The sequence below is a fragment of the Kogia breviceps genome, chromosome 2 (assembly GCF_026419965.1).
Source record: "Kogia breviceps isolate mKogBre1 chromosome 2, mKogBre1 haplotype 1, whole genome shotgun sequence".
NCBI lineage: Eukaryota > Metazoa > Chordata > Mammalia > Artiodactyla > Physeteridae > Kogia > Kogia breviceps.
The window spans coordinates 95,733,865-95,757,342 of NC_081311.1; the positions used below are offsets into that span (position 1 = coordinate 95,733,865).

The following is a 23,478-nucleotide window of genomic DNA, read 5'->3' on the forward strand; positions in this document are numbered from 1 at the left end:
TTCAAGAAGTGATTGTGTAGAATTGATATTAATTCTTTAAGTGTTTTGTAGAATTCTCCAGTGAAACCTTCTGGGCCTGGTGATTTCTCTTGTGGGTGTTTCAAAATTATGAATTCAGTTTCCTTAATAGTTCCCATTCAGATTATCTATTTCATATTGGATTAGCGGTGGTAGTTTGTGTTTTTCAAGAAATTGACCCATTTTATCTAAGTTGTGAAATGTGCATGTGTAGATTTGTTCTTAGTATTCCCTTATTACCCTCATGGTGTGTGCAGACTCTTTGATGATATTCTTTGTTTCATTTCTGATATTGGTCATTTACATCTTCTCTATTTTTTTTTGCCAGTCTTGCACAGGATTTGTCAATTTTTTTGATCTTTCTAAAGAACTAGCTCTTTTTTCATTGACTTTCTCTTTACCGTTTTTCTGTTTTCAACTTTATTGATTTCTGTTATTTATTATTTCTTTTTTTCTGCCTACTTCGGGTTGTTTTGCTTTGCTTTTTCTAGGTTCTTGAGGTGAGAGCTTCCTGACCCTCTACCGGGCCCCCTCTGACACTACCTGCTTTGTTAAATTGACATTTGTTAAGTGGAGCACAGATTGCTGGATGGTGAGCTGTGGCCAGCAGAGGACCATAGAGAAATTGAAATAGAGAAGTTTATTACTCACAGGCCCTGCAGGGAGTACATGGCAGTCCTCGAGGGGCCACATGGTGAGGTCAAGACTGGGTGCAGACAGAGAGAGAGGGCAGTAGGACCTGGAGCACATGGCTTTATTAGGGTCTGTGGGTGGAATGCTTTGGGGTTCTCAGGCTAAGGCCAGATTGGTCAATTCAGACGGGAAGTATAGGGTTCTAGTAAGCTCCATGGGGGTTTTATCTAAGGGGTGTGTGAGGTGCAGGCCCTGTGAGGCAGGGGAAACTGGTGATCACAGGGGCTTTTGGAGAAGTCATATCAGGAGCTTGTATTTGCTTGTGACTCTGAGGGCTGCTATCTAGGGCACATGCTTGCATGAGGGGACAAGTTTCAGTTTAAGGTCCCTATGGGCCACACAGCCAGCAAAATGGATGCCGAGGCAGCAATACCATGGAGTAGCTTAGCTAAACTCTCCACAGTGCCCCAGTGTGGAAGGGGAGGGCCCGTTTATTACTGTAGAGGTGGAAGTCTGAGCTCTGCAGGTGGTCTCCACTGACTCTGAGATGCAGGGGAGTCAAGCTCATTATTGTCCAGCTCCCTACTCAGCCTTATCTGATGTGACCCTGGCAGGGGTTGGGGCTCCTCATTAAAGCCTGGGAAGGGTTGACGTCTAGGCTCTAGCTCTCTGCCTTTGCTCATGGCTGCGGGGCTGCGGTTTTTTATGTGATTTCTGGCTGGATTCGAGGGCTCGTTTGTCTAAAAGTTTTCTGTCTTGGCTAGGCTGTCCCTTTCCTGGTCCTTTGGCTAGAGAGAGCAGGCTTTGTTCAAGTTTTTTTTTTGTTTCTTTTTTTTGCTGCACTTGTTCATGTTTCTGGGTTGCTGACTTCTTCAGCTCCATGTCTGAGACATATGAAAACCCAGGGACCTCTCCACCGTGTTGTTCCTCAGGTCTACAGGTCCCTGGCCAGTCTGCCACCCTCTGTCCACTTTTTTGATCCTCTTATGTTTGTTTTATAGATAATGTCCAGGATTTTTAGTTGTAATTTAGCAGGAAATATAGGGAAAAGCACGTCTACTCCATCTTCCCAGAAGCAGAAGTATAGAACAGTACCACTTAAAATTCATTAGTATTATTTTCTCTGTGAATTACACTAGATTCTGAATTTGTAACCTAAGTTGTGGCTATTAAAGTTGAATACAGACTCATTGTTCTCCATTCTTTTCAGGAGAGCATTAGTTCTGTTTTGGCTATATGAAGCTGTTATGTGTGGTTAAGCTTAAAACTTATCAAATTCAATAGTAGGATATTTTTCTTCTGAAGAAGCCAAGTGGTAGGGGAATACAGCCAATATTTTATAATAACTATAAATGAAGTATAACCTTTAAAAAATGTTGTATACCTGTAACTTATATAATATTGTATAACAACTATATTTCAATGACAAAAAAAAACCAAAGCCAACTGGTCAGATACTTATTGGTTTGCCATTAAAAGTGAGTTTCAGTAAGGCCAAATTCACCTTTAGCTAGTGCTTGTATAATGTACATTTAAAAATATTACCTTAGAAACAGTTTATTTTAAAAAGCATCCTTCCTGGGATGAGTGATACAAAAAGTAAGTTTTGAATTTATCTTAACAGTATTTTCTGGTTAAGTGTGAAAGTCATGGGAATGTGGCTCCAGTGAAACTGGTTGTTCTCTATTAGAGTCTGCCAGATACATTATTTGTGTGATATAATAGGTAGCTCTTGATGGAAGTCACAAGATGTTATGTTCTGGTCTTGGCTCTGCTACTGAATTAGCAGCATTATTCTTGACTCACACATCCTTTGTTACCTCATCTGTAAAATGGGGACAATTGGACCTGCTTTGCTGATAGGTAATTGAGGATTATTAATGATGTTTCTAAAGCATTTAGCACAATGTTTGACACATGCTGAGTAGCTATTATTATCATCATTAATGCCGTTTATTAAAGCAGAAACCTTGAAGCAAATTTATAACAAAATTAGAGATTAAATAACTTGCTCCTATCCTCATTATAAGGTCATAGAGTTGAGACTGAGGAGTCTGTGGCCTTTCTTCATTGACTCCATTATAATTTTTAGGAACTGTTTGCAGTACCATTTCATATGGATTGGTGTAATAATAGACGGTTGTGGTTTTTTTTTTTTTTTTTTTTCCTGGTTGAGTTGGGTTCCTGGACCCAATTCCAATGTGTGTGTGTGGAGGCTTCCCCACATCAACAATCAATTCTTGGATGCTGGCAGGTATACTAACGTTCAACTCATTTCTGACACTGTCTGCCCAGAGGTAGAATCAGATTCCATAGACAAAGGGCTTAGTCCCACAAGACCTCCCTCCACTTCAGAGACCAGTCACAAGTTGTACCTGTGCTGTTTTTTTTTTTTTCCCACAGTACGCAGGCCTCTCACTGTTGTGGCCTCTCCCGTTGCGGAGCACAGGCTCCGGATGCGCAGGCTCAGCGGCCATGGCTCACGGGCCCAGCCGCTCCGCGGCATGTGGGATCTTCCCAGACCGGGGCACGAACCCGTGTCCCCTGCATCGGCAGGCAGATTCTCAACCACTGCACCACCAGGGAAGCCCATTACCTGTGCTTTTGACCAGCTACAAATTGGAAGTTCCGATGATCCCTCCAATTCAGGATGCCAATTGCAAGTCCAGGTTGTAACCTATACTTCTGATCAACTGGCCGTAAATCAGAGGTTCCCATGACTCCCTCTTGGGGTTCAATTAGTTTGTTAGAAGGGCTCCCAGAACTCAGGGAAACCTGTTTACTCATTAGATTACTTATTTATTATAAAAGGATATAAATCAACAGCCAGATGAGATACGAAGGTCAACGTCCTGAACAAAGGGGCTTCTGTCCTCATGGTGGATGGGGCCAAGCATGGGGGCATGTGGAAGTGTTCTGGTTTCCCAATGTGGAAGCTCTCTGAAAAGGTCCAAAAAGCTGTCCTTTTGGGTTTTTTATGGAGGCTTTGTTACGCAGTCATGATTGACTAAATCATTGGCCAATGGTGATTGACTCAACTTCCAGCAGGGGGTGGGACTGAAAGTTGGTTCTCCTGACAACCAGCCCCCACCTTTGGGTGGGATCCAGAAAGTCACCTTCCCTGAGGTGTTTTCAGGAACTGAGGACAAGAGACCAAATATCATCCCATTGTTCAGGAAATTCCAAGAGTTTTGGGAGCTGTGAGCCAGGAACTGTGGATGAAGACCAAATATATATTTTTCCTACAAATCACAATAATGCAGTGGTAGTAAGACTTCACTGTAATTCTAGTTCATGTTTTAATAATTAGGTTACTTTGGAAAATGAAAGTTTTAGTTTAAGCAAACATAATGTTAAAACAGTCACTTGTGCCCCTTTACCCACCACCTCCCTCTGTAAGAACACCTTTCCCTTCTATGTATGTCTTTGCAATCTGGCATTTGTATTAGTCTCTTGGGGTTGCTATAACAAAGTGTCACAAATTGGGTGGCTTGAAACAACAGATATTTATTGTCCCACAGTTCTGGAGGCTAGAAGTCCAGAATCAGTGAGCTGGGTTGGTTCCTTCTGAGGGCTGCGAGGGTGAGTCTGTTCCATCCCTCTCTTAGCTTCTGGTAGCCCCAGGCATTCCTTAGCTTGTAGATGCATCAGTTCAGTCCACCATCTTCGCATGGTGTTCTGTGTGTCTGTCTTCACAAGGCCCTCTTCTTTTATAAGGACACTGTTCATATTGGATATGAGGCCCAGGCTACTCCAGTATGACCTCACCTTAACGAGTTACATCTTCAACAACTGTATTTACAAATAAGGTCACATTCTGAGGTCCTGGGTGGGAGTTAGGACTTCACCATGTTTTTTTAGGGGGGACACAGTACAACCTGCAACAGCATTCATCTGAAAATCAGAAATAAGCGAATTGGTACTAAAGACACAGCCCTTTTCCTCATGCATTATTGTCTCACAGTGGGGGGATAACTGAGAGCCAAGGAGGAATACGTGGGGTTGAGTCAGTCAGGCAAGGTCCTTCTGATGAGGTGACATTTACATTGAGAAAGGAAGGATAGGGAGGATCCAGTAAAGCAAGAATGTTTCATACTCAGGAACAACCTGTGTAAAGACCAGAAATAGCTCCATGTATTGGAAGAAGTGAAAGAGGGGCCAGTGTCACTGTTGTGTGGTGGCCCAGGGAGAGATGGGGTCTGGGGCCAAATCATGCAGGTACTTGCTGGCCATGATGATGAGTTCACTTCTTTAGGGGTTCTGGGGAGCCTTTGAAGAATTTTAAGCAGGGGAGACAGACTCAGATTTACATATTTAGAAGATCACTGCCGCTGCTATATGCCACATGGATTGAGGGGACCACACTGGTCGGGGGAAGACCAGCTGGGAAACTTTTCTATTTTTCCAGTAGAGACAAAGACAGTGGAGGCTTGGACCATTGTGGCAGTAAGGGAGATGGAGAGAAATGGGGAAATTCAAGGTACGTTTTGGGGAAAGAGCTGAGAAGATTTGCTGATGAGTTAGCTAGAGAGTAGGGAAAGGAGGAGTCCTTTGCTGATGGCTTGAGTAACTCAGTGAATGATTGTATAATCGACTGAGATGGGGAAGTCAGGGTTGGGGGTAGGTGTCAGATTTAAACTGCCATGTTCAGTTTGGGTATGTTAAATGTTAAATGCCTGGTGATATCTAAGTAGAGAAGTAAAGTAGCCAACCCAGTTTCGACCTCAGGGCTGGAAATGTGTTTGAGAGAGTTGTCAGAGGAACACTAACATATTAAGTTCTTAAAGAGGAGAGGAGCCTGGAAGAGATCTAGAAAAGGAGCAGTGCAGTAAGAGACAGCTGGAGAAAGTGGTGTCATAGAGGCAGAGAAGGATGAGCAAGGTCTTCAACCGCATTGAGTGCTTCTGAGAAGTTGAGTGTGATCGTCCTTCACTGACATCAAAGTGTTATGAAGATAAGCCCAGAGACATCTTCAGTGGATCTGACCTCGTGCCGTTTTAACTGAGGGGTGAATGTAAAGTCTCGTTTAGAATGGATTGAAGGGAGAATGGGAGATAGGGAATTGGATCAGGCATGTGTAGGCAGCTCTGTTACTCTGGAGAGCAAACAGACTGGCCCTCTGCTGGGGGCAGACACTGTCCTCCAAGGCTGTAGGCTATACAGACATCCTGGGAAAAGTTAGCCCAGAACAAAGGCCACTAGTGCCTCTGCTTATAAGATACGCAGAAACTCAGAGACTCATGGAAAATTGTCTTCCACTGAGAGCCACTCCTCATTTCTGCACCATATTCTGGTGAATTTTCCTATGGGTGTGCCGCTTTCTCAGCCACTGTGGTTAATCTGACTGACGGGCTGGGACTAAGTCAATTCCATGTGTCTCAGACAGCATTGAATTAGGGCTACTCTCAGTAAGACTCCAAGCAGCAGGACTAGGCCGACCTGCAGTAGTGACCTTAGCCGCGCCCCCGGGGTCCTGAACGGATCTCAGAAACCACCCGTGGGCCGTAGAAAACCAGGGACCTGGCTCTGAGTTTCTCTATTGACCTTCCCACTTGGTCTGAGGCATCAATCCAGGTGCAGCAGCTTGTGCTAGCCTCGGGACAGACCACCCTGGGCAAAAGGCAGAAGTTTAGAGTCTGCCATCCATAGTGACACTGGCAGTGAGGGCGAGGTGGTGTTACTTATCACTTTAGCTAAAGCTGGGGACAGATTTCATACCACCTTTTCTAATTGGATGACTCATTATGGGGAAAACTGCCCATAGGGTGCACTTAACCCTCCTGGAAGCTCTGCTGAGTAACCAAGGGCTGTTTTGGAGAGATTGCCACCGTTGATCTAGTCGTTGGTCACGTGAGAGCTTACTCATGGTGTTTTTTGAAACACCTGCAGGTCTAAGATGCAAATAACAGTATTGTGGGGAGAGAGGCAAGTTAATGGAGCCCTCCTTCGCCACACACACACAAAGACACAAAATCACGGGCCTGGAGGCGCTGGTATGACCCTGGAAAGAAATTTCTTTACAGTTTACAATTGGGACCACATGGTTCAGAGCACACAGGTTGTCAGGGCCTCCAGTGTGACCCTTAGCCTGATAGTAGGCATTGGGGTTTTCACTTGGGTTCACATTATTGCATTTAAACCTTGTTTTTGGAGGGATGGCTTGAGGGCAGGCAGGCAGTCTGTCTTGTCTGACTAGGCTGCCAGCTGAGCGTCATTTGTCTGTAGCGTGGCATGCTGAGCAGTGGCTGTGGGAATGGGGTGGAGAAGACATCTGGAAGTGTTGATAGGTGTTTTGTATGAGAGGTACAGGAGCTGGGGCAGATGTTCTGATACACTTGTTGGTGATGGTTATCATTGTGGTCAGAGCCATCTGTCAGGGGTGGCAAATTCAGGAGTCAGTTAAATTTAAGGTGCTTATACCAGTTTGGGGGAACCTTGTCAGGGTATTCTGCTTCATGAGAACTGCTCTGGGGCAATTCTGAAAGATAAAAGATAGTTAAGGAATGATCCTTCCCACCCCAGTTAACGAATGATCCTTCCCACCTCTATCTCCTGGGGGCACAAGTTCTTCTCTCCCTAGGTGGTGAGGTTATTTCCTTCTGTCCACCTCCACAAAAATGTGTGTGTCCCATTCCAGAAGCTATAACTTCACCTTTTTTCTGATCAACTCCTATTCCCTGAAGGGAGTTTTTATAAAACTTATGGAGACCCATTAGGTCCCCCGCTCTGGCCTGAAGCGTACTCCACCGATGTGATCTAGATCATTGTTAGTCCAACAAGAGAATCCAGGAAGCTGAACCAGAGTTATGTTCAGATCTCCTAAGCCCCCTTTTGGCCACCTTGCCACATGGAAGATGTACCAGTCAGGCTGGCTGGGGGTACCTGAAGGGGAAAGAGAGAAGCCTTGTGCACGGGAACAGTCTGGGTGGAATCCCAGGATTTCACACTGGTCTCCATAACTGCCCTCCGCCCTCTTCCTCTTTGTCCTGGTCAGTTCCCAGGGAACAGCAGAGAGAGGATGACCCCTCTCTGGGGATAGCGGCGTTCAGTGAACACACTGCCATTCTAAGGCGGGTGCTCCAGGGGGAGATGGGGGAGGTAGAGTGAGAACTCTTTTTTAGTTGACTTCTTAGGCGGCAGTTTCAGTGCTTAACAGTACCAAGTAGCTGTGGATGTTAGGGAGGTTTGGGAGGTCTACTGTGTTGGGAAGAAAGACATTTTCTTCCATGCTTCGGAGGATGGTTTCCACGATTCACAGCCCTTTAGAGAAGTGTCTTTAATCTGCCACTCTGTGGTTTTCTACGAGGTAGATCAAGTAGCTGGGCCTTTGGCAACAGCTCAAGCGTAAGTAAAACGTAAGATTCGTCTATGGGGGTGTGAGCCCGAGCCATGGGGCAGCCTTCATGCTGCCACTGAGCAGAGGGTACATGCCTTTTGGGTTTTCACAGCTGGAGCTTGGCCGAACAGTCACAGTGGGCCAGCGGGCACTGCTGGGTTTCAGCTTAGCCAAGCCATCTGGGAACTAGGCCCAGGCATTTAGGGGAACCTTGCTGTGAACAGAGAGGGTCCTGCTGAGTCAGTAACTTTGCTTCACATGGTGGAGTAAAGAAGAAAGTTTCCCCCAAAGGGAAAGCTGCTGCTTTTCCAAATCAAACTGATATGCACATAGGGCTCAACTTGCTAAGTTGTTAAACATATCATTTCCATTTGATAAGGGAACCTGTTTGGTTCTTCCCGTATGAGTCATTGAGCTGGAGTTGACTCACTCCCGAATGGGAATATTAGGCTGAAGAATCACAAGCTGTGTCAGGGGGGTGAGGAGCCCAAGGCCAAAAGGGGCCTCTGGGTGGAGGCTGACTTCCCTTTGCTAGAGGCTCCAGTTTGCAGAATCATCAGCCACAGTGACTGGTACCTCAAAGGGGTCGTTGGGTTGCAGGGCCCAAAGGTAGAGATGTACCGCAGCTTGCTAGACCACTTTCAAAGCAGCTGATTGGTTTGGGCACCATTCAGGATGCTGCCTTGTAGGTTAAAAGACCAAGTAGAGTGTCCAGTTGAGGACTTTCTCAATCAGGGTTCAACTGGAGAAGCAGCAGAACCGTGGAAGACAAAATACAGAACACACACACACACACACCACACACCACACACATATCACACGAGGAACTGGTGTGCTCCATGGTGGGGACTGGCTAAGTAGGTTAGACATTCAGAGGCTGGGAGTCAGGAAGGGCCCATGAGGAGCAGACTGGACCCCACAGACCAGCCGAGGCTCATGGCCTCAAGCAGTGCTCAGGAGGGAGGACCCAGGGGAAGGGAGAGCAAGTGCAGACCCCGCTGTGATCTGGAGTCTCTGAGCTCAGGGACGCCTAAGTCCTCCTAAAGGGCTTCTAACAGATTAAGTCAGGCCCGCCCAGGAGAATCTCCCTTTTGATTAATTTAAGGTAAGCAGATTATGGACTTTAATTACATCTACAAAATGTGTATGCTACAAAGTACATGCAAAATATGCTTCTTCCTCTAACATTCAGGAGAAAATATCCCTTGTGGCTCAGAGTAACCAGAAGCGTGCTGGAAAGGGCATTCTGGGGACCGTAGCTCTGCCTGGCCACACTGACACGTCACAGAGCCATCCCAGGCACACACTGTCTCCAGTACCCAAAGAGACCAGCGAGGTGCTAGGGTTCTTTTCTGGTGGTAGGAGGCTGAGGAGACAGCCCTTGTTCCTTGATGGCCAAAGGGATTGGGCATTATGAATCCACCCACATAATCCCAAGAAACTTTACTTGTTGAGTAGAGCCCTGGATTTAGCTGGTGGAGGTGTGATAACAGCCCAGGACCGCTGAGACTGAGGCCTCTGACTTGCCAACCAACAGGACATTTTTTGTATATTGAAAACTTTGAACATCAGTGGGTAGGGCAATTGTATGACGTCCCAACCCACCCAACTGATGACAAGCAGCAGGGGGGCTTCTCCCACTAGCATTTCTCTACCTATAGCTCTTCCTGCTGGGGGAGAATCTCCTTTGGCACTGTAGAAAGGGACATATAAAGATATTTATGCGTCATTTGTATAATCAGATGTAGAAACAACAACAGTACTTTGCATTGGCCTGAAGCATCCCATCTCCTCCCTCCTGTTAGTTTCCTTTCCGCGCTGTGAATCCTGTCCAGATCCCACTAGCTGAATCTGAGTACCTCCTCCTGCACAGGGCCAGGTAGGGCAGGTGTGGGTGCCTGTATCCACAGAGCCATAAACACTTGAGTCCTTTCTTTGCCTGAAGTTCCTCAGTATGCTTGGGTGCATAAGGCCTTCAGTCTCTCTTGGGGACAGAGAGACCTCAGGCCAATGCACCTAATGCATTGGCATTGGTGCACCAATGCCAATGCACCTCCTTAAAGCAGGAGAGTGATCAACAGCCACAGGACCTTTGGGCATTTTGTTTCAATCCTACCTTTTGCTGCTCTTCCTCTAAAGGTTACTCTTACAACCCCACACCCACCACTTGGACAAGAACGTTTGCTTCTGGATCCCAGGGAATCTTCTCATATGCCCTAAACCCATGGGACCTTTGTCTTTTCTGTTCCAGAAAGCCATGTTTCTGCAGGCATCCCGTCCTTGTCACACACTGTCAAGAACTGTGAAGAGTCTTGAGATTTTATCCTACTCGGAAGCTGACAAATCATTCTGTCACAGTTTACTGGTCGCTGGAAGACATGGAACTCCTGGGTCTGAGACAGAGGACTGTATTACAGCACAGCCAATAGCATGAGCTCCCTGTTTGTGTCATTTCCTCTTGCCCTGTGAGTCCACAGCTGTAGATCCCTGAGTTTAGCTAATCCAAATATTTTATAAAGAACTGCAAGCAGGGACTCCCCTGGTGGCCCAGTGGTGAAGACTCCGCGCTTCCATTGCAGGGGGCACGGGTTCGATCCCTGCTCGGGGAACTAAGATCCCGAATGCCACATGGTAAATAAATAAATAAACGTACTATTGAAAAGATAACGTAGCAACACTTAAAAAAAAAAAAAAAAAAAGAACGGCAAGCAAACCTGCCCAAGCTTAGCCCAGAGAGAGACGTTATTTTTATTATAGTGGACAACAAACCAACCTGCCCTTTATTCTGGAGGGAGAGAATATCTCTGTCTTCCTGGGTTGTCTGCTATACACACATCCTTGAAAAGATATCTGAGAGCTAGAGCAGCCAGCGCCTCTGCTCGCGAGACGTGCAGAAGCGTGAGAGCGCCATGGAGAATCGTCTCCCACACACACCGTACAAGGATTAACATTCTCACTGATGACTGTGTATCAGGAAAAATCGAATTTACGTTCAGTGTACCTCATTTAAAACAAGAAGGAAAGTGCGTAAAATATTCTTTCCAAATGGTTAAGTCTCAAACCCTTTGGAAAACTCAACTGCCCAGAATAGTTAGTTCTCTGAGAGTCTCACGTGCCGTGAGCAGAGAAAACAGATTATGATTTTGTGTATTTGCCCCCAGTAGAAGGTCACAAAGTCAGGTCTGTGGATTTGTAGGTGTTGATTTGTCAGTGAGTGGTATACTCAGGGTGAACAGCAAGGGTTTATTTACAAGAATTGATTGACTGACTCTTCCTCAGGAAAGGCCAGCTGCTAATGTCATCTTGCAGTAAAGCAGTTATAGCATGGAGAAGTATTTGTGTGGTCATCTGATTTAATTAATATTTGTTTTGCACCTCCTATGTTATCTTAAGCACCTAAGGTGTGAGACTTTATTTTTTTAAACCTATCTTGAAAATGGCTGAGGTCAAAGACTTTAAAATCTTTCGTAAGTTAATACATTGAAAATCTCGTTCTCAAAAGTTTCACGTCAGTGAAAGATGAATAAACTGAATTTTCTAATATAATAGGGTTTTTTAATAATTTTTTAAAAATTATTTATTTATTTGGCTGCGTTGGGTCTTTGTTGCTGCACGCAGGCTTTCTCTAGTTGCGGCGAGCAGGGGCGACTCTTCGTTGCAGTGCACGGGCTTCTCATCGCGGTGGCTTCTTTCATTGCAGAGCATGGGCTCTAGGCACGCGGGCTTCTGTAGTTGTGGCGTATGGGCTCAGTAGTTGTGGCTCGTGGGCTCTAGAGCGCAGGCTCAGTAGTTGTGGTGCATGGGCTTTGTTGCTCTGTGGCATGTGGGATCCTCCTGGACCAGGGCTTGAACCCATGTTCCCTGCAATGGCAGGCAGATTCTTAACCACTGCACCATGAGGGAAGTCCCTATAGTAGGGTTTTGATATGAATTATACAATTAAACATTTGGAAGAAAAAGACCAAGAGGTTTGCAAATGTTTATTTGATCTTCACGTGGTCCTACTCTATAAATATATAGTTTCATTTCTTAAAAATTATGCTTTTGAAAATTTTTAAAGCAAATTTCTGTTAACTTTTTTCTTTTTATTATGATGACAAGCTTTTGGTATTTCATTGTTACCAAGGTCTATTTTTAGAATAAAATTTTGTTTTCCATTTAAAAGTTTAAAAAAAATTATGCTTTTGAAGTAGGCCAGAATAGATTAAAGTGAAATTAACATTTTAGGCATAGTCTTAAATGTGACTTGATTATAATTTGTCATTCTTATGAACTTTAGTTACTAATTTGCCAAGGTTGTATCCTCTTTAAAAGGTGAACATTTCTCATTCACCTACTTAGCAGTGTGCTAGGTGCTCAGTATTTTTGAGAAGAGTAATAAAGAGAATGTAGGTTTTTTCCCTCTGTCTGGAGGTTTTTTCCCTCTCCCTCTCTGGAGGTTTTTTCCCTCTCCCTTAAACAGCTTTTTAAGGGGTAAAATGACATATTTGGATGATATTTAGTAGTGCATATGTTTATTTACTCCAAAATCATTGTCAGAATCATTTACATATTGAGTAATGATGAATATTAGCAGAACTCTTCTTTTTCCTGCTTTTATACCTGATCATCTATGACAGTTTAGTTTCCTCATGTAAAAGAACAATAAACTGTATTTCTCCTTTTTATTGATTTGTTTCAAAAGGAAGGCAAATAGACTCTTTGCCCTGCAATATTCGTTCCTAAATGTAGAAGAAAATTAAGCATTTAGTGTGAGTTATATACATATATATTTTTGTATGTGGTTACAACATTAGTTTTTTGAAAGTTGTACCTTTTTCATATGGGTAAGACAAGGTTTAAAGCAAGCTTCATATATGATCATTTTGATTTTACAGTACTTAAATTTAGGGAGTAGATATAACTTTACAAACTATTGTAGTTTTTCAAAAGTATTCACCTTAGGAGTCTGTTAATTTTCAACTTGCGTACACCCCTTCTCCTGCCTGCTGTGGAAAGGAAAGTCAGCCAATGCACTCTTTTGTCTGGTGGTTGTAAAATCTTCTCCATGCTAACTGCCCGAGTGCTGAGTGCTTTTCTACACTCAAAGCTTCTAACTCTTAAGGACATTTTGGATTCTCTTCCATTCTCTGACAAAAAGGTCAAGAGCATGCTTTCTTCAAATACTGGAAAGCACTTTTGTCTCTTTTTGGTAATACAGTCAGTCCTCATTATTCACAGATAGTGTATTTGTGAATTCACCTACTCACTAAAATTTACTTGTGAGTAAAAGCAATACTCAGGCACTTTCTTGGTCATTCCCCGATGCGCATTCCCCAGTGACACATTTGAGTCAACAAAATTCACTTTACCAGCTGAGATCAAACCAGGCAACTTGCTGCCGTCCTGTTTCAGCTCATATTGTAAACAGTTGTCTGCATTGTGCTTTATTTAATGCCATGCTTTTCGCATTTTTATGCTTGTTGGTGGTGATGTCGCTGTTTAAAATGGTCCCCAAACGTAGTGCCATCTAGTGTTCCTAAGTGCAAGAGGGCTGTGTGTGCCTCTTTTGAAATTTAAATCCTAATCTAACTTTACCTAATCCGTGCATTAGGTAAGCTTTGTTCAGGCATGACTTGTAATACTGTTGGCTGTGAGTTCAGCGTTCATGAATTAATAATATATGTCAAATAAGGTGACTTTAAACAGGAATGCACATAAAACAAGATTATGTATTTATTGGCTGATGAAAATGTTGTGGCTAGAGGAACCAGAGGCTCCCCAGAACCTGGCCCTGTATTTCCCTAGGAGCAGTGGTTCGGTATTCACGAATTCAGTGTTCATGAACACTTTACAGACATTATCCACTGCGAGTAACCAGAATTGGCTGTAGTTACTTTTTTTGTTGTTTTTAGCTGAGAGAGGTCATCAGTCGAGTATTTTATGCATTTGCATGTTTTGTGCTTATCATAATGCTGGGCTCTGAGCTTTTTGTTCAGCTCAGGAGCCACCCCCCACCAAGCTGGTTTACAGCTCTTTAGCTCAGAACTTTGCCTCAGGGAGAGGAGCCAGCTCCGAATGAGAGCTGTTAGGCTGTTAGGGAGCCTGGCTTGCAGCTTGTCTCGACTTTCCCTGACCATTCCATGCTGAATTTCCACCTTCCCTGTTCAGGCTGCTGGATCCTGGGCCATAAAAAGCAGCTCAACCTGACCTGTAAGGCTGGTCCAGGAGGGGAGGGGGCTGGACTACATCCATTCTTGGCTCTGATGATGCAGTGGTTACTTGTCAGGGACGTGTGAGCTCCATGTGAGGTCATTCCTGCATGGGTTTTGTGTTTGCTTTGTTTGTTTGTTTTTAAGAGTTTTGCTTTGCTTTGGATATGGGTTTTTCTTCATTATCCCAAACCAGCTGGGTAAGGTACCAGCCAGAACAAGGTTTTTTTAGGCAGGGAAGTTTAAAGACCTTCCTAAGCCCTAGGCACTGTTACTTTTCAGATCCCCACCCTACATTGTAAAAAATGGACTTATATCCTGTATTAAATCTAACATATAATTATAAGTAGAGTTGAGTTGCTGTTGAAATGTTATGTGTTGTAGGTAGTTACTTAAATGTTAATGTTGATTTTTAAAGGTTTTCATGTTCTGGAGCAATAAGGTTTTTCTTCAGGTCTCAAACATTTTAATGACCCTGGAAAAGCTCATAGACCCTGGGTACTGTGTCTGTAGTGCAGGACTGATGTGTCAGGAGGAATTCCAGTGTTTCTCAGCCCTGCAGTTATCCAGACATTGATGGGGGCTCTGATATGCCTCATGACACACATGTTGCTGGGTTTACAAAAATAAACCATAAACAGATGACTGCAGTATGACATGGTCAGGTGCTGTGGGAGGACAGGGGGCTCTTTAGCTGAGCTGGGGCAGAGGAGGAGCTGACTGTGATGCTGTCCTGGAGCAGGTGGTCCCAGGCCAGGTTTTGGGGCTGGCTGTGTGGTAAGGTGAAGAGGCGAGGGGCGCAGGGAGTTTGGGGAAGAGCTGGGGGGTGGAAAGGTGTGGAAGAGGCTTGGAACAGCCTGGCATGTGTGGAAATCATGGGCAGTTGTTGCTGCTGGGCTGACGTGTGCAAAGTGGGTTGTGGTGGTGACGAATACCATCCCAGGGGTAGGGAGGGGCTGAGTATGGAAGGCCTTTCGTGCACCTTGGACAGGTGTAGACTCGTCCTGGGCATGTGACCTGCTCCCTAGGGCCCCTCACTGCTGAATACTTGTCGGATTCAGTTGGTGTCCCTCAGTACGTATCAGTAGTGTAACTAAGCTTCTGACCCTCTCTGTTCTGTACAGTGTTTGGTAAGTTCTGTTTTGTTTGCTTTGTTCAGTTAGCTCTTTTTTCTTCAAGGAAGTAGAAAGACTTTAGCTTTAAAAATAACTTTTTGTTGCTGTATACCACATATATCAGAAAAGTGCAAATGTAAGTGTACAGGGAAATGAGCCTAATTTCAAAACACATAATCATTATTAAAACATCAAGCAATGTTAAAGATATATAAAACACGTAACAGGCAAGAGCTAATATTCACTAATATGTCATAGCCATCTTTTAAAGTTAGTATCCCTGGATCCATTTCACCCTTTAATGTCTGCAGGGTATTTTATTTTATGGCGTGACATATTTACTTAACTAGGTCTTCGTTGATGAACATTTACATGGATTCTAATTTTTATAAACTATTAGAAAGACATCAATGAAAAAATCTTCCTTGAATGTACATATTTGTGTACTTATCTTCTCTTAAAATGATTTTACTGTGAAAAATTTTAAGCATATAAAAATTGAGTAGTATGATAAGGTCCCACATACACCCAGCTTCAGCAGTTACCAATGTTCTACAATTTTTAAAATAATCTACACATCCATAATTGTTTTTCCTCTGTCAGAGTATTTGAAAGCAAGTACCAGTCATAATACTGTTTCACCGATATTCCTCAGTCTTTTAAGTTAAAGACTCAGAAGCATAATAATATTAAATAAACAGAGTTGATATTAATTCCTAATATCATCTAATATTATGCAAATAAGGATCCGTGCAAGGTCTAAACATTGGTTGATATATCTCTTTTAAGTCTCTTGGTTTATAACCTTCCTCTCCTTCTATATATCTCATGATAATTATTTGTTGAAGAAAACAAGTCATTTATTCAGTAGAATTTTCCACAGTCTGAACTTGGCTGATGACCTCCTTATGGTGTTATTTAACTTGTTCTTCCAGACACCATCATAGCCCATAAACCGGGAGTTAGATCCGGAGGCTTGATTCATTTGTTAAGTTTGATTACTAAGTTCAAGTGTTGTCAGCCCCTGCAGTATTCATTCTAAAGTTTCCCATCAATCTTTTACCTAATGGTTTTGACACCCCTTTATGATCATTGCCTGCATTCATTATTTCATTAGGGTTTTCAAAATGATGGCTTTTAGCAACTTTTGAAGTAATTGTAGATTCACATGCAGTTGTAAGAAATAATACAGAGTGATCCTGTATGCCCTTCATCCAATTTTTCCCAAGGGTAACATCCTGCTTCAGTGTAGTCTGGTATCACATCCAGGGAATTGATGTTGATACAATCCATGGACCATATTTAGATTTCACTGGTTTTACATCTTCTTATGTATGCGTGTATGTACGTGCATGTGCATTTAGTTTTATGCAATTTTATCACATGTGTAGATAAATGTGGATAACACCATGGTCAAGAATCCGTTCCATCACAAGTATCTCTCATGCTACTCTTTTATAGCCAAGCCACCTCCTTCCCTCCCCGCTGACCTCCGGAACACTGTTCTCCATTTCTATAATTTTGTCATTACAAGAGTGACATATAAATGGAACTACGCAGTATGTAATGTTCTGAGATTGGGTTTTTTTTCAGTTTAAATTCCCTTAAGATCCATCAAAATTGTTATGTATATAACAGTTTATTCCTTTTTATTACTCAGTGTTTCATGATATGAATATACCACAGTTGGTTTAACCATTCACATGTTGAAGGACATTTGGGTTTCCAGTTTTGGGGTATTACATGTGAATATGCTATGAGCATTCATGTATAGGTTTTTGTGTGAACATAAGTTTTCATTTCTCTGGCATAAATACTCAAGAGTGTATTTGCTAGGTCTATGATAAGCACATGTTTAGTTGTGTAAGAAACTGCCATTCTTTTCCAGAGTGGCTATACGGTTTTGCATTCCCATCAGCAATGAATGAAAGATCTAGTTTCTCTGCACCCTCACCAACATTTGATGTTATCACTTTTATTTTAGCCGTTTTGATAAATATGTAAATCATGATTTTTAAATTCTATCATTCCTTCAGTGCTTTTTAGCCGTAATTCTTCTATAAAGAACTTTTTCATCAGCCATTTGGTAACCTTGAAATACAGTCTGTATAAGAATTTGATTATTTTTCTTATTTTCAATGCCCACCTTGGTAAGCCAGTTTTCAGAAAAACAAATAAGTGCCCTTTTAGCTTCCAGAGTGACTAATTGGCTTTTTAAACCATATCATTATAAACACATGGATTTTAAAAATATTTGATGTTATTATCTTCCAGGTAAATTAGTAGAAGAGAAATTGCCACGTCAAAGGGTAGGCAAATTTAAAATTTTGATATAGATTACCCCACTCATCTCCAGAAAGGTTGTATCATCTTATGTTCTTAGCAAGAATATATAAAATATTTATTTTTCTATACCCTTGCCAACACCTGTGTGGCCAGTTTGTAATTTAAAAATATTTTACCAATCTGATGGCAACTGGATATCTTAGTATTTCTATTTTTAGTTCTTTAGTTACTAGTAAAGTTGATCATCTTTTCATGTTATTGACTTCTTAACAATTTAGCCAATTGCCTATTAATTACCTTTACCTATGTTTCTATTAAGATACTGGTTTTTTAAATGTTTTTTGTTGTTTTATCTGTCATCCTTTTCCTTGATGGTTGCTGATTTTTATTTGTTTAGAAAGGTCTTTCCTTAAGATTATAAAATTTTATACCCATTGTTTGATGCCTTCCTGTGATTTTACAGTTTAGTTTAAATATTTGTTCCACATATGGTTTATTTTGTGTAAGGTATAAAGTAAGAATCCAGCATTACCTATTTCCAAATGTCTGACCAGTTTAATACAGATTGGAAAAGAAGAAGTAAAACCGTCACTGTTTGCAGATGACATGATACTATACATAGAAAATCCTAAAGATGCCACCAGAAAACTACTAGAACTAATCAATGAATTTGGTAATGTTGCAGGGTACAAGATTAATGCACAGAAATCTCTGGCATTCCTATACATTAACAATGAAAAATCAGAGAAATTAAGGAAACAATTCCATTTACCATTGCAACAAAAAGAATAAAATACCCAGGAAAAAACCTACTTAAGGAGGCGGAAGACTTGTACTCAGAAAACTATAAAACACTGATGAAATCAAAGAAGACATAAACAGATGGACAAATATACCATGTTCTTGGTTTGGAAGAATCGTTATTGTGAAAATGACTATACTACCCAATGCAATCTACAGATTCAGTGCAATCCCTATCAAACTACCAATGACATTCTTCACAGAATTAGAACAAAACATTTTACAATTTGTATGGAAACAGAAAAGACCCCAAATAGCCAAAGCAATCTTGAGAAAGAAAAACGGATCTGGAGGAATCAGGCTCCCCAACTTCAAACTATACTACAAACTATACTATAAACTACAGTAATCAGGACAGTATGGTACTGGTGCAGAAACAGAAGTATAGGTCAGTGGTACAGGATAGAAAGCCCAGAGATAAACCCATGCACATATGGTCACCTAATTTACAACAAAGGAGGCAAGAACATACAATGGAGAAAAGACAGCCTCTGCAATAAGTGGTGCTGGGAGAACTGGACAGCTACATGTAAAAGAATGAAATTAGAACACTACCTAAACCATATAATAAAATAAACTCCAAATAGATTGAAGACCGAAATGTAAGACCAGACACTATAAAACTCTTAGAGGAAAACGTAGAAAGAACATGCTTAGACATAAACCAGAGCAAGATCTTTTTTGACCCACCTCCTGGAGTAATGAAAATAGAAACAAAAATAAACAAATGGGACCTAGTAAAACTTAAAAGCTTTTGCACAGCAAAGGAAACCATAAACAAGATGAAAAGACAACCCTCAGAATGGGAGAAAATATTTGCAAATGAAACAATGGACAAAAGGATTAATCTCCAAAATATACAAACAACTAATGGAGCTCATTATCCAAAAAACAAACAACCCAATTGAAAAATGGGCAGAAGACCTAAACAAACATTTCACCAAAGAAGACATACAGATGGTCAAGAGGCACATGAAAATATGCTGAACATCACTGATTATTAGAGAAATGCGATCAAAACTACGATGAGGTATCACCTCACACCGGTCAGAGTGGCCATTATCAAAACATCTAGAAACAATAAATGCTGGAGAGGGTGTGGTGAAAAGGGAACCCTCCTCCACTGTTGATGGGAATGTAAATTGATGACAGCTGCTATGGAGAACAGTATGGAGGTTCCTTAAAAAACTAAAAATAGAACTACCATATGATCCAGCAATCCCACTACTGGGCATATCCTCTGAGAAAACCATAATTCAGAAAGAGACATGTACCACAATGTTCATTGCAGCACTCTTTACAGTAGCCATGGAAGCAACCTAAGTGTCCATTGACAGTTGAATGGATAGAGATGTGGCACATATGTACAATGGAATATTACTCAGCCATAAAAGAAACGAAATTGAGTTATTTGTAGTGAGGTGGATGGACCTAGACTGTCATACAGAGTGAAGTAAGTCAGAAAGAGAAAAACACCGTGTGCTAACACACATATATGGAATCTAAAAAAAATGGTACCGATGAACCTAGGGGAAGGTCAGGAATAAAGACGCAGACATAGAGAATGAACTTGAGGACACGGGTGGGGAGGGAAGCTGAGGTGAAGTGAGAGTAGCAATGACATATATACACTACCAAATGTAAAATAGATAGCTAGTGGGAAGCAGCAGCACAGCACAGGGAGATCAGCTCAGTGCTTTGCGACGACCTAGAGGGGTGGGTTAGGAAGGGTAAGAGGGAGGCTCAAGAAGGAGGGGATGTGGGGATATATGTATGCATATGGCTGATTCAGTTTGTTGTACAACAGAAACTAGCACTTATACTCCAGTAAAGCAATTATACTCCAGTAAAGATGTATTAAAAAAAATTAAAAAAAAGTCTGACCAGTTTTCCCAATGCCATTGATTAAATAAACTATCTTTTCCCCACAAATGTGAAATGCCATTTTTATACTAAATTCTTGAATCTTGAGTCTATTTCTGAGTTTTCTATTGTGTTCTACTGATTTGTCAGTCTTCAGTGTCACAGCTTAAATTACTATAGATTGTCCTTTAACATTTCTGTTATTGCATTTTGTAAATATATGAACATCATACTAACTTATTCATGTATTACTATTATATATCTGACTGTTATTACTTTGTAGTGTATTTTAATAATTGGTGCTGCTGATCTCTTTTTTTTCTTTTATGACTTTGCTAAGTTCACAAGCATTTTCATCCAGATTAGAAGTATTTGTGATAAATCCAGACCACCATTTTATATTTTGATTGGGTTTTTATTTAATTTATATTTTAATTTAGGGAGAATTGATTTCTTTACAACTTTGAGCTTTCATCGTTAAGAACATGGTCTATCATTTCATTTATTCAGATCTTTTTTCATGTCCTTGAATATTTTTTGTTAATTTACCCCTAAATTATTGCTTTTGGTTTCTCTGTCCCTTCATTTGAGGAATGTGTTTTAAACTTGATCAGATTCATTTTTTTAAAGTAGGTCAAGCCTTCTGGGAAAATGTCACATTTATAGTTTGTAATACTGGCTTTCCAAGCAAGCTGTCTCTACAGTATGTCTGGCTCCCTAAACTAACAAGCTGTATTTCCAACAGTCCTTGAGGCAAATTAAATAATGGCTTCATTCTGATAGTAGCTAATATGGTTTAGTTACTGAGTATAAATTACAACAAATTTCTCATGAAGATGACCATATGTTGTTGACCAAAATTAGATATTAATGCAAATTTGGAGTTTTAAATTGAAAACTTCAACTATTTAAGTACAATAGATGGGCAGCTTTTTATTAAGTGAACAAAACAAAGCTACAATTAGAAAAGTTTCATAAGGCGTGCATGTGCTAGCTTGCCCAGCCTCCTTGGGTAGACCATTTATATCATTTATTTCATTGTACCTGGGAATCTTGTATCTTTATTTGCTGCCTACATGAGCTGCCTTTATGCCCAAACCTATTTAATCCCAAGTAGACTGTAGATAAAAAGCAGCTACTATTTATTGAGATCCAGCTGTGTGAGATCCAACTATGTGTTGGGGCTAAGAAGTAGAGTCAATATCTGTCCAGCTCTAAACTCTGGGAACTTGGACTGCATTATAGGGCTTCCCAGCATGTTTGGATATATGTGTGTGGTGTGCTTTGGAGGGCTTCTTTGTTGTTTTGGGGCTTGATGAGAGGAGGAAGAAGTTGGTCATAATTTTCCAAACCTGTTAACCCTGCTTCTAAAATATGGACTCTTTTATAATATCCCTTTCTTAAGAGAGATTCTTTATTAAGTACCTCAGTATATTTTAAATTGTAAATGTCTTGCTGAACTGCCATTATTTGGTAAATTCTAGGGTCAGAATTTTGGGGAAGCACTGTAAAACCAGATTTAATAACAGTGTATATTTTTTGAAATTTTTATGTTCATATCTTTGTCCACTTTTCTGATATGTTTTACATTTTCATTGTTGGTTTGTAAGGGTTTTTTGTTTTTTGGTCATGTTTAAACACATAAAGAATGCAAATAAATAAAAAAAGATTATTTTACCTATTGATGTGGATAAAAGTAATAATAATTTTTCTATTATAATACCTAGTGTTTGCAAGGAATACACTGTTCATGGGAAAACTGATGTACACCTCTGCAGAGCAATTTGGCAGTATCAAAAAATCTGACAAATATGCTTCTTCATCTTGAGCCCAGGTTTTCTACTGCTCATGAGTCATTTCTCATGTATGTATATCAAAGCCTTTCTCATGGGTGATATATTTGAAAATAAGCTAAATGTCCTGTAATAAGATGTTGGAGGTAAGAAGTATGGAATGTTGTACAGACCTTAAAATCATTGAAGAAAAATATTTAATACATGGGAAAATGTGCATAAGAAGTTAATTTAAAAGGAAGATTATAAAGAGCTTGTACCGTATGTTCCCAATTAAAAAAATTTTGTGATAAGTGAAAGAAAGTATGTAGACTTTGGATTCTAAATCAAACAAGTTAACTGTAAAAAGACATTTTGGAGACAGAGAAAATCAAACATGGACTAAGTATTAGATGAAACTATTTGCTATTAGTTTTGTTAGGTATGATAATGACATTTTAGTTTTTTTTTTTAAGTGTTCAGTGTTAGAGACATACTGAAGTGTTCTAGGGTGAAATTATATGAAATCTGGAATTTGCTGCACAATAGTCAAAAATAAAGGAATTAGATAAAACAACAACAAAAAATAACATAGTGTGGTAGCTAATAATGGAATTATCAAAAGATTTAATTTAATAATGGAATTATCAAAAGATTTAATTTAGAGGGAAAATACTATTTTTAGTTCCTTAAAAACCACTTGTTTAATTATAAACAGTACACTAATTATAATTGCAAATTATTTTATGCATTAAAAACAGCTGAACCTTTGCTTTTCATGCATAATATGCTGTATATTCTCTCAAACTTAGTAAAATATTTGTATAAGCATTCTATGATTCAGAGAGACTTTCTAGGCCAAATTAGTGTGGCTTATTTGTGTATATTATGAAGTATTCCAGACATACTAAAAGGCTTAAAGAATAGTAATTTATACTATCCCTATACCTAACATCCTACTTAAGATATAAAATGCAACCAGTATAATTGAAACACGGGTTTTACTTCTCCCTAATTGCATAATCCTTTCTTTGCCCCAGAAAGAACAATTAATCATCTCCTTTTAAACATAATAAAAGCTATGCTTTTGAACTTTATGTGAATGGTAGTGTATTCTGATGCTTTTGTGGCTTGATTTTTTTCCATTCGCCTTACTGTCTCTGAGATTTCATCTGTGTTGATGTGCATAGTTCAGGTTCATTCATTTTCACTGCTTGAACTAATTTCATTGTATGAAAATGTCATAATGATCTATCCTCCTGCTGATGAACATTTAGTTGTTTCCAGTTTTTGCAATTAACAAATGATGTTACTATTAATGTTCTTTTACAGTTCTCCTTGTGCCATGTGTGAGAGAGTCCCCAGGACACCTGCCTATGAATGAAATTGCTGGATTGAAAGGTATGTGAATCTTCAGCTTTACTAAATACTGCTAAATTGTCTCCAAAAGTAGAACCTGTTTG

General features: G+C 40.7%; 1 protein-coding gene across 2 annotated transcripts in view; it reads left to right on the plus strand.

The window, feature by feature from the left end:
• The window catches only part of C2H2orf76 (chromosome 2 C2orf76 homolog), an 87,400-nt gene that overhangs the window by 8,038 nt on the left and 55,884 nt on the right, over nucleotides 1-23,478 (plus strand). Inside the window, exons 1-3 of one of the 2 annotated variants that reach the window (XM_067025869.1) lie at nucleotides 10,522-10,618; nucleotides 21,971-22,107; nucleotides 23,348-23,416. Coding sequence is in view for 1 of the 2 variants with exons in the window: in XM_059051909.2 (XP_058907892.1) it covers nucleotides 23,348-23,416 (69 nt within the window). In the remaining variant the exon portion in view is untranslated. Of the gene's footprint in view, nucleotides 1-10,521; nucleotides 10,619-21,970; nucleotides 22,108-23,347; nucleotides 23,417-23,478 lie in introns of those variants that run through there. The other variant, XM_059051909.2, reaches the window with a different exon arrangement.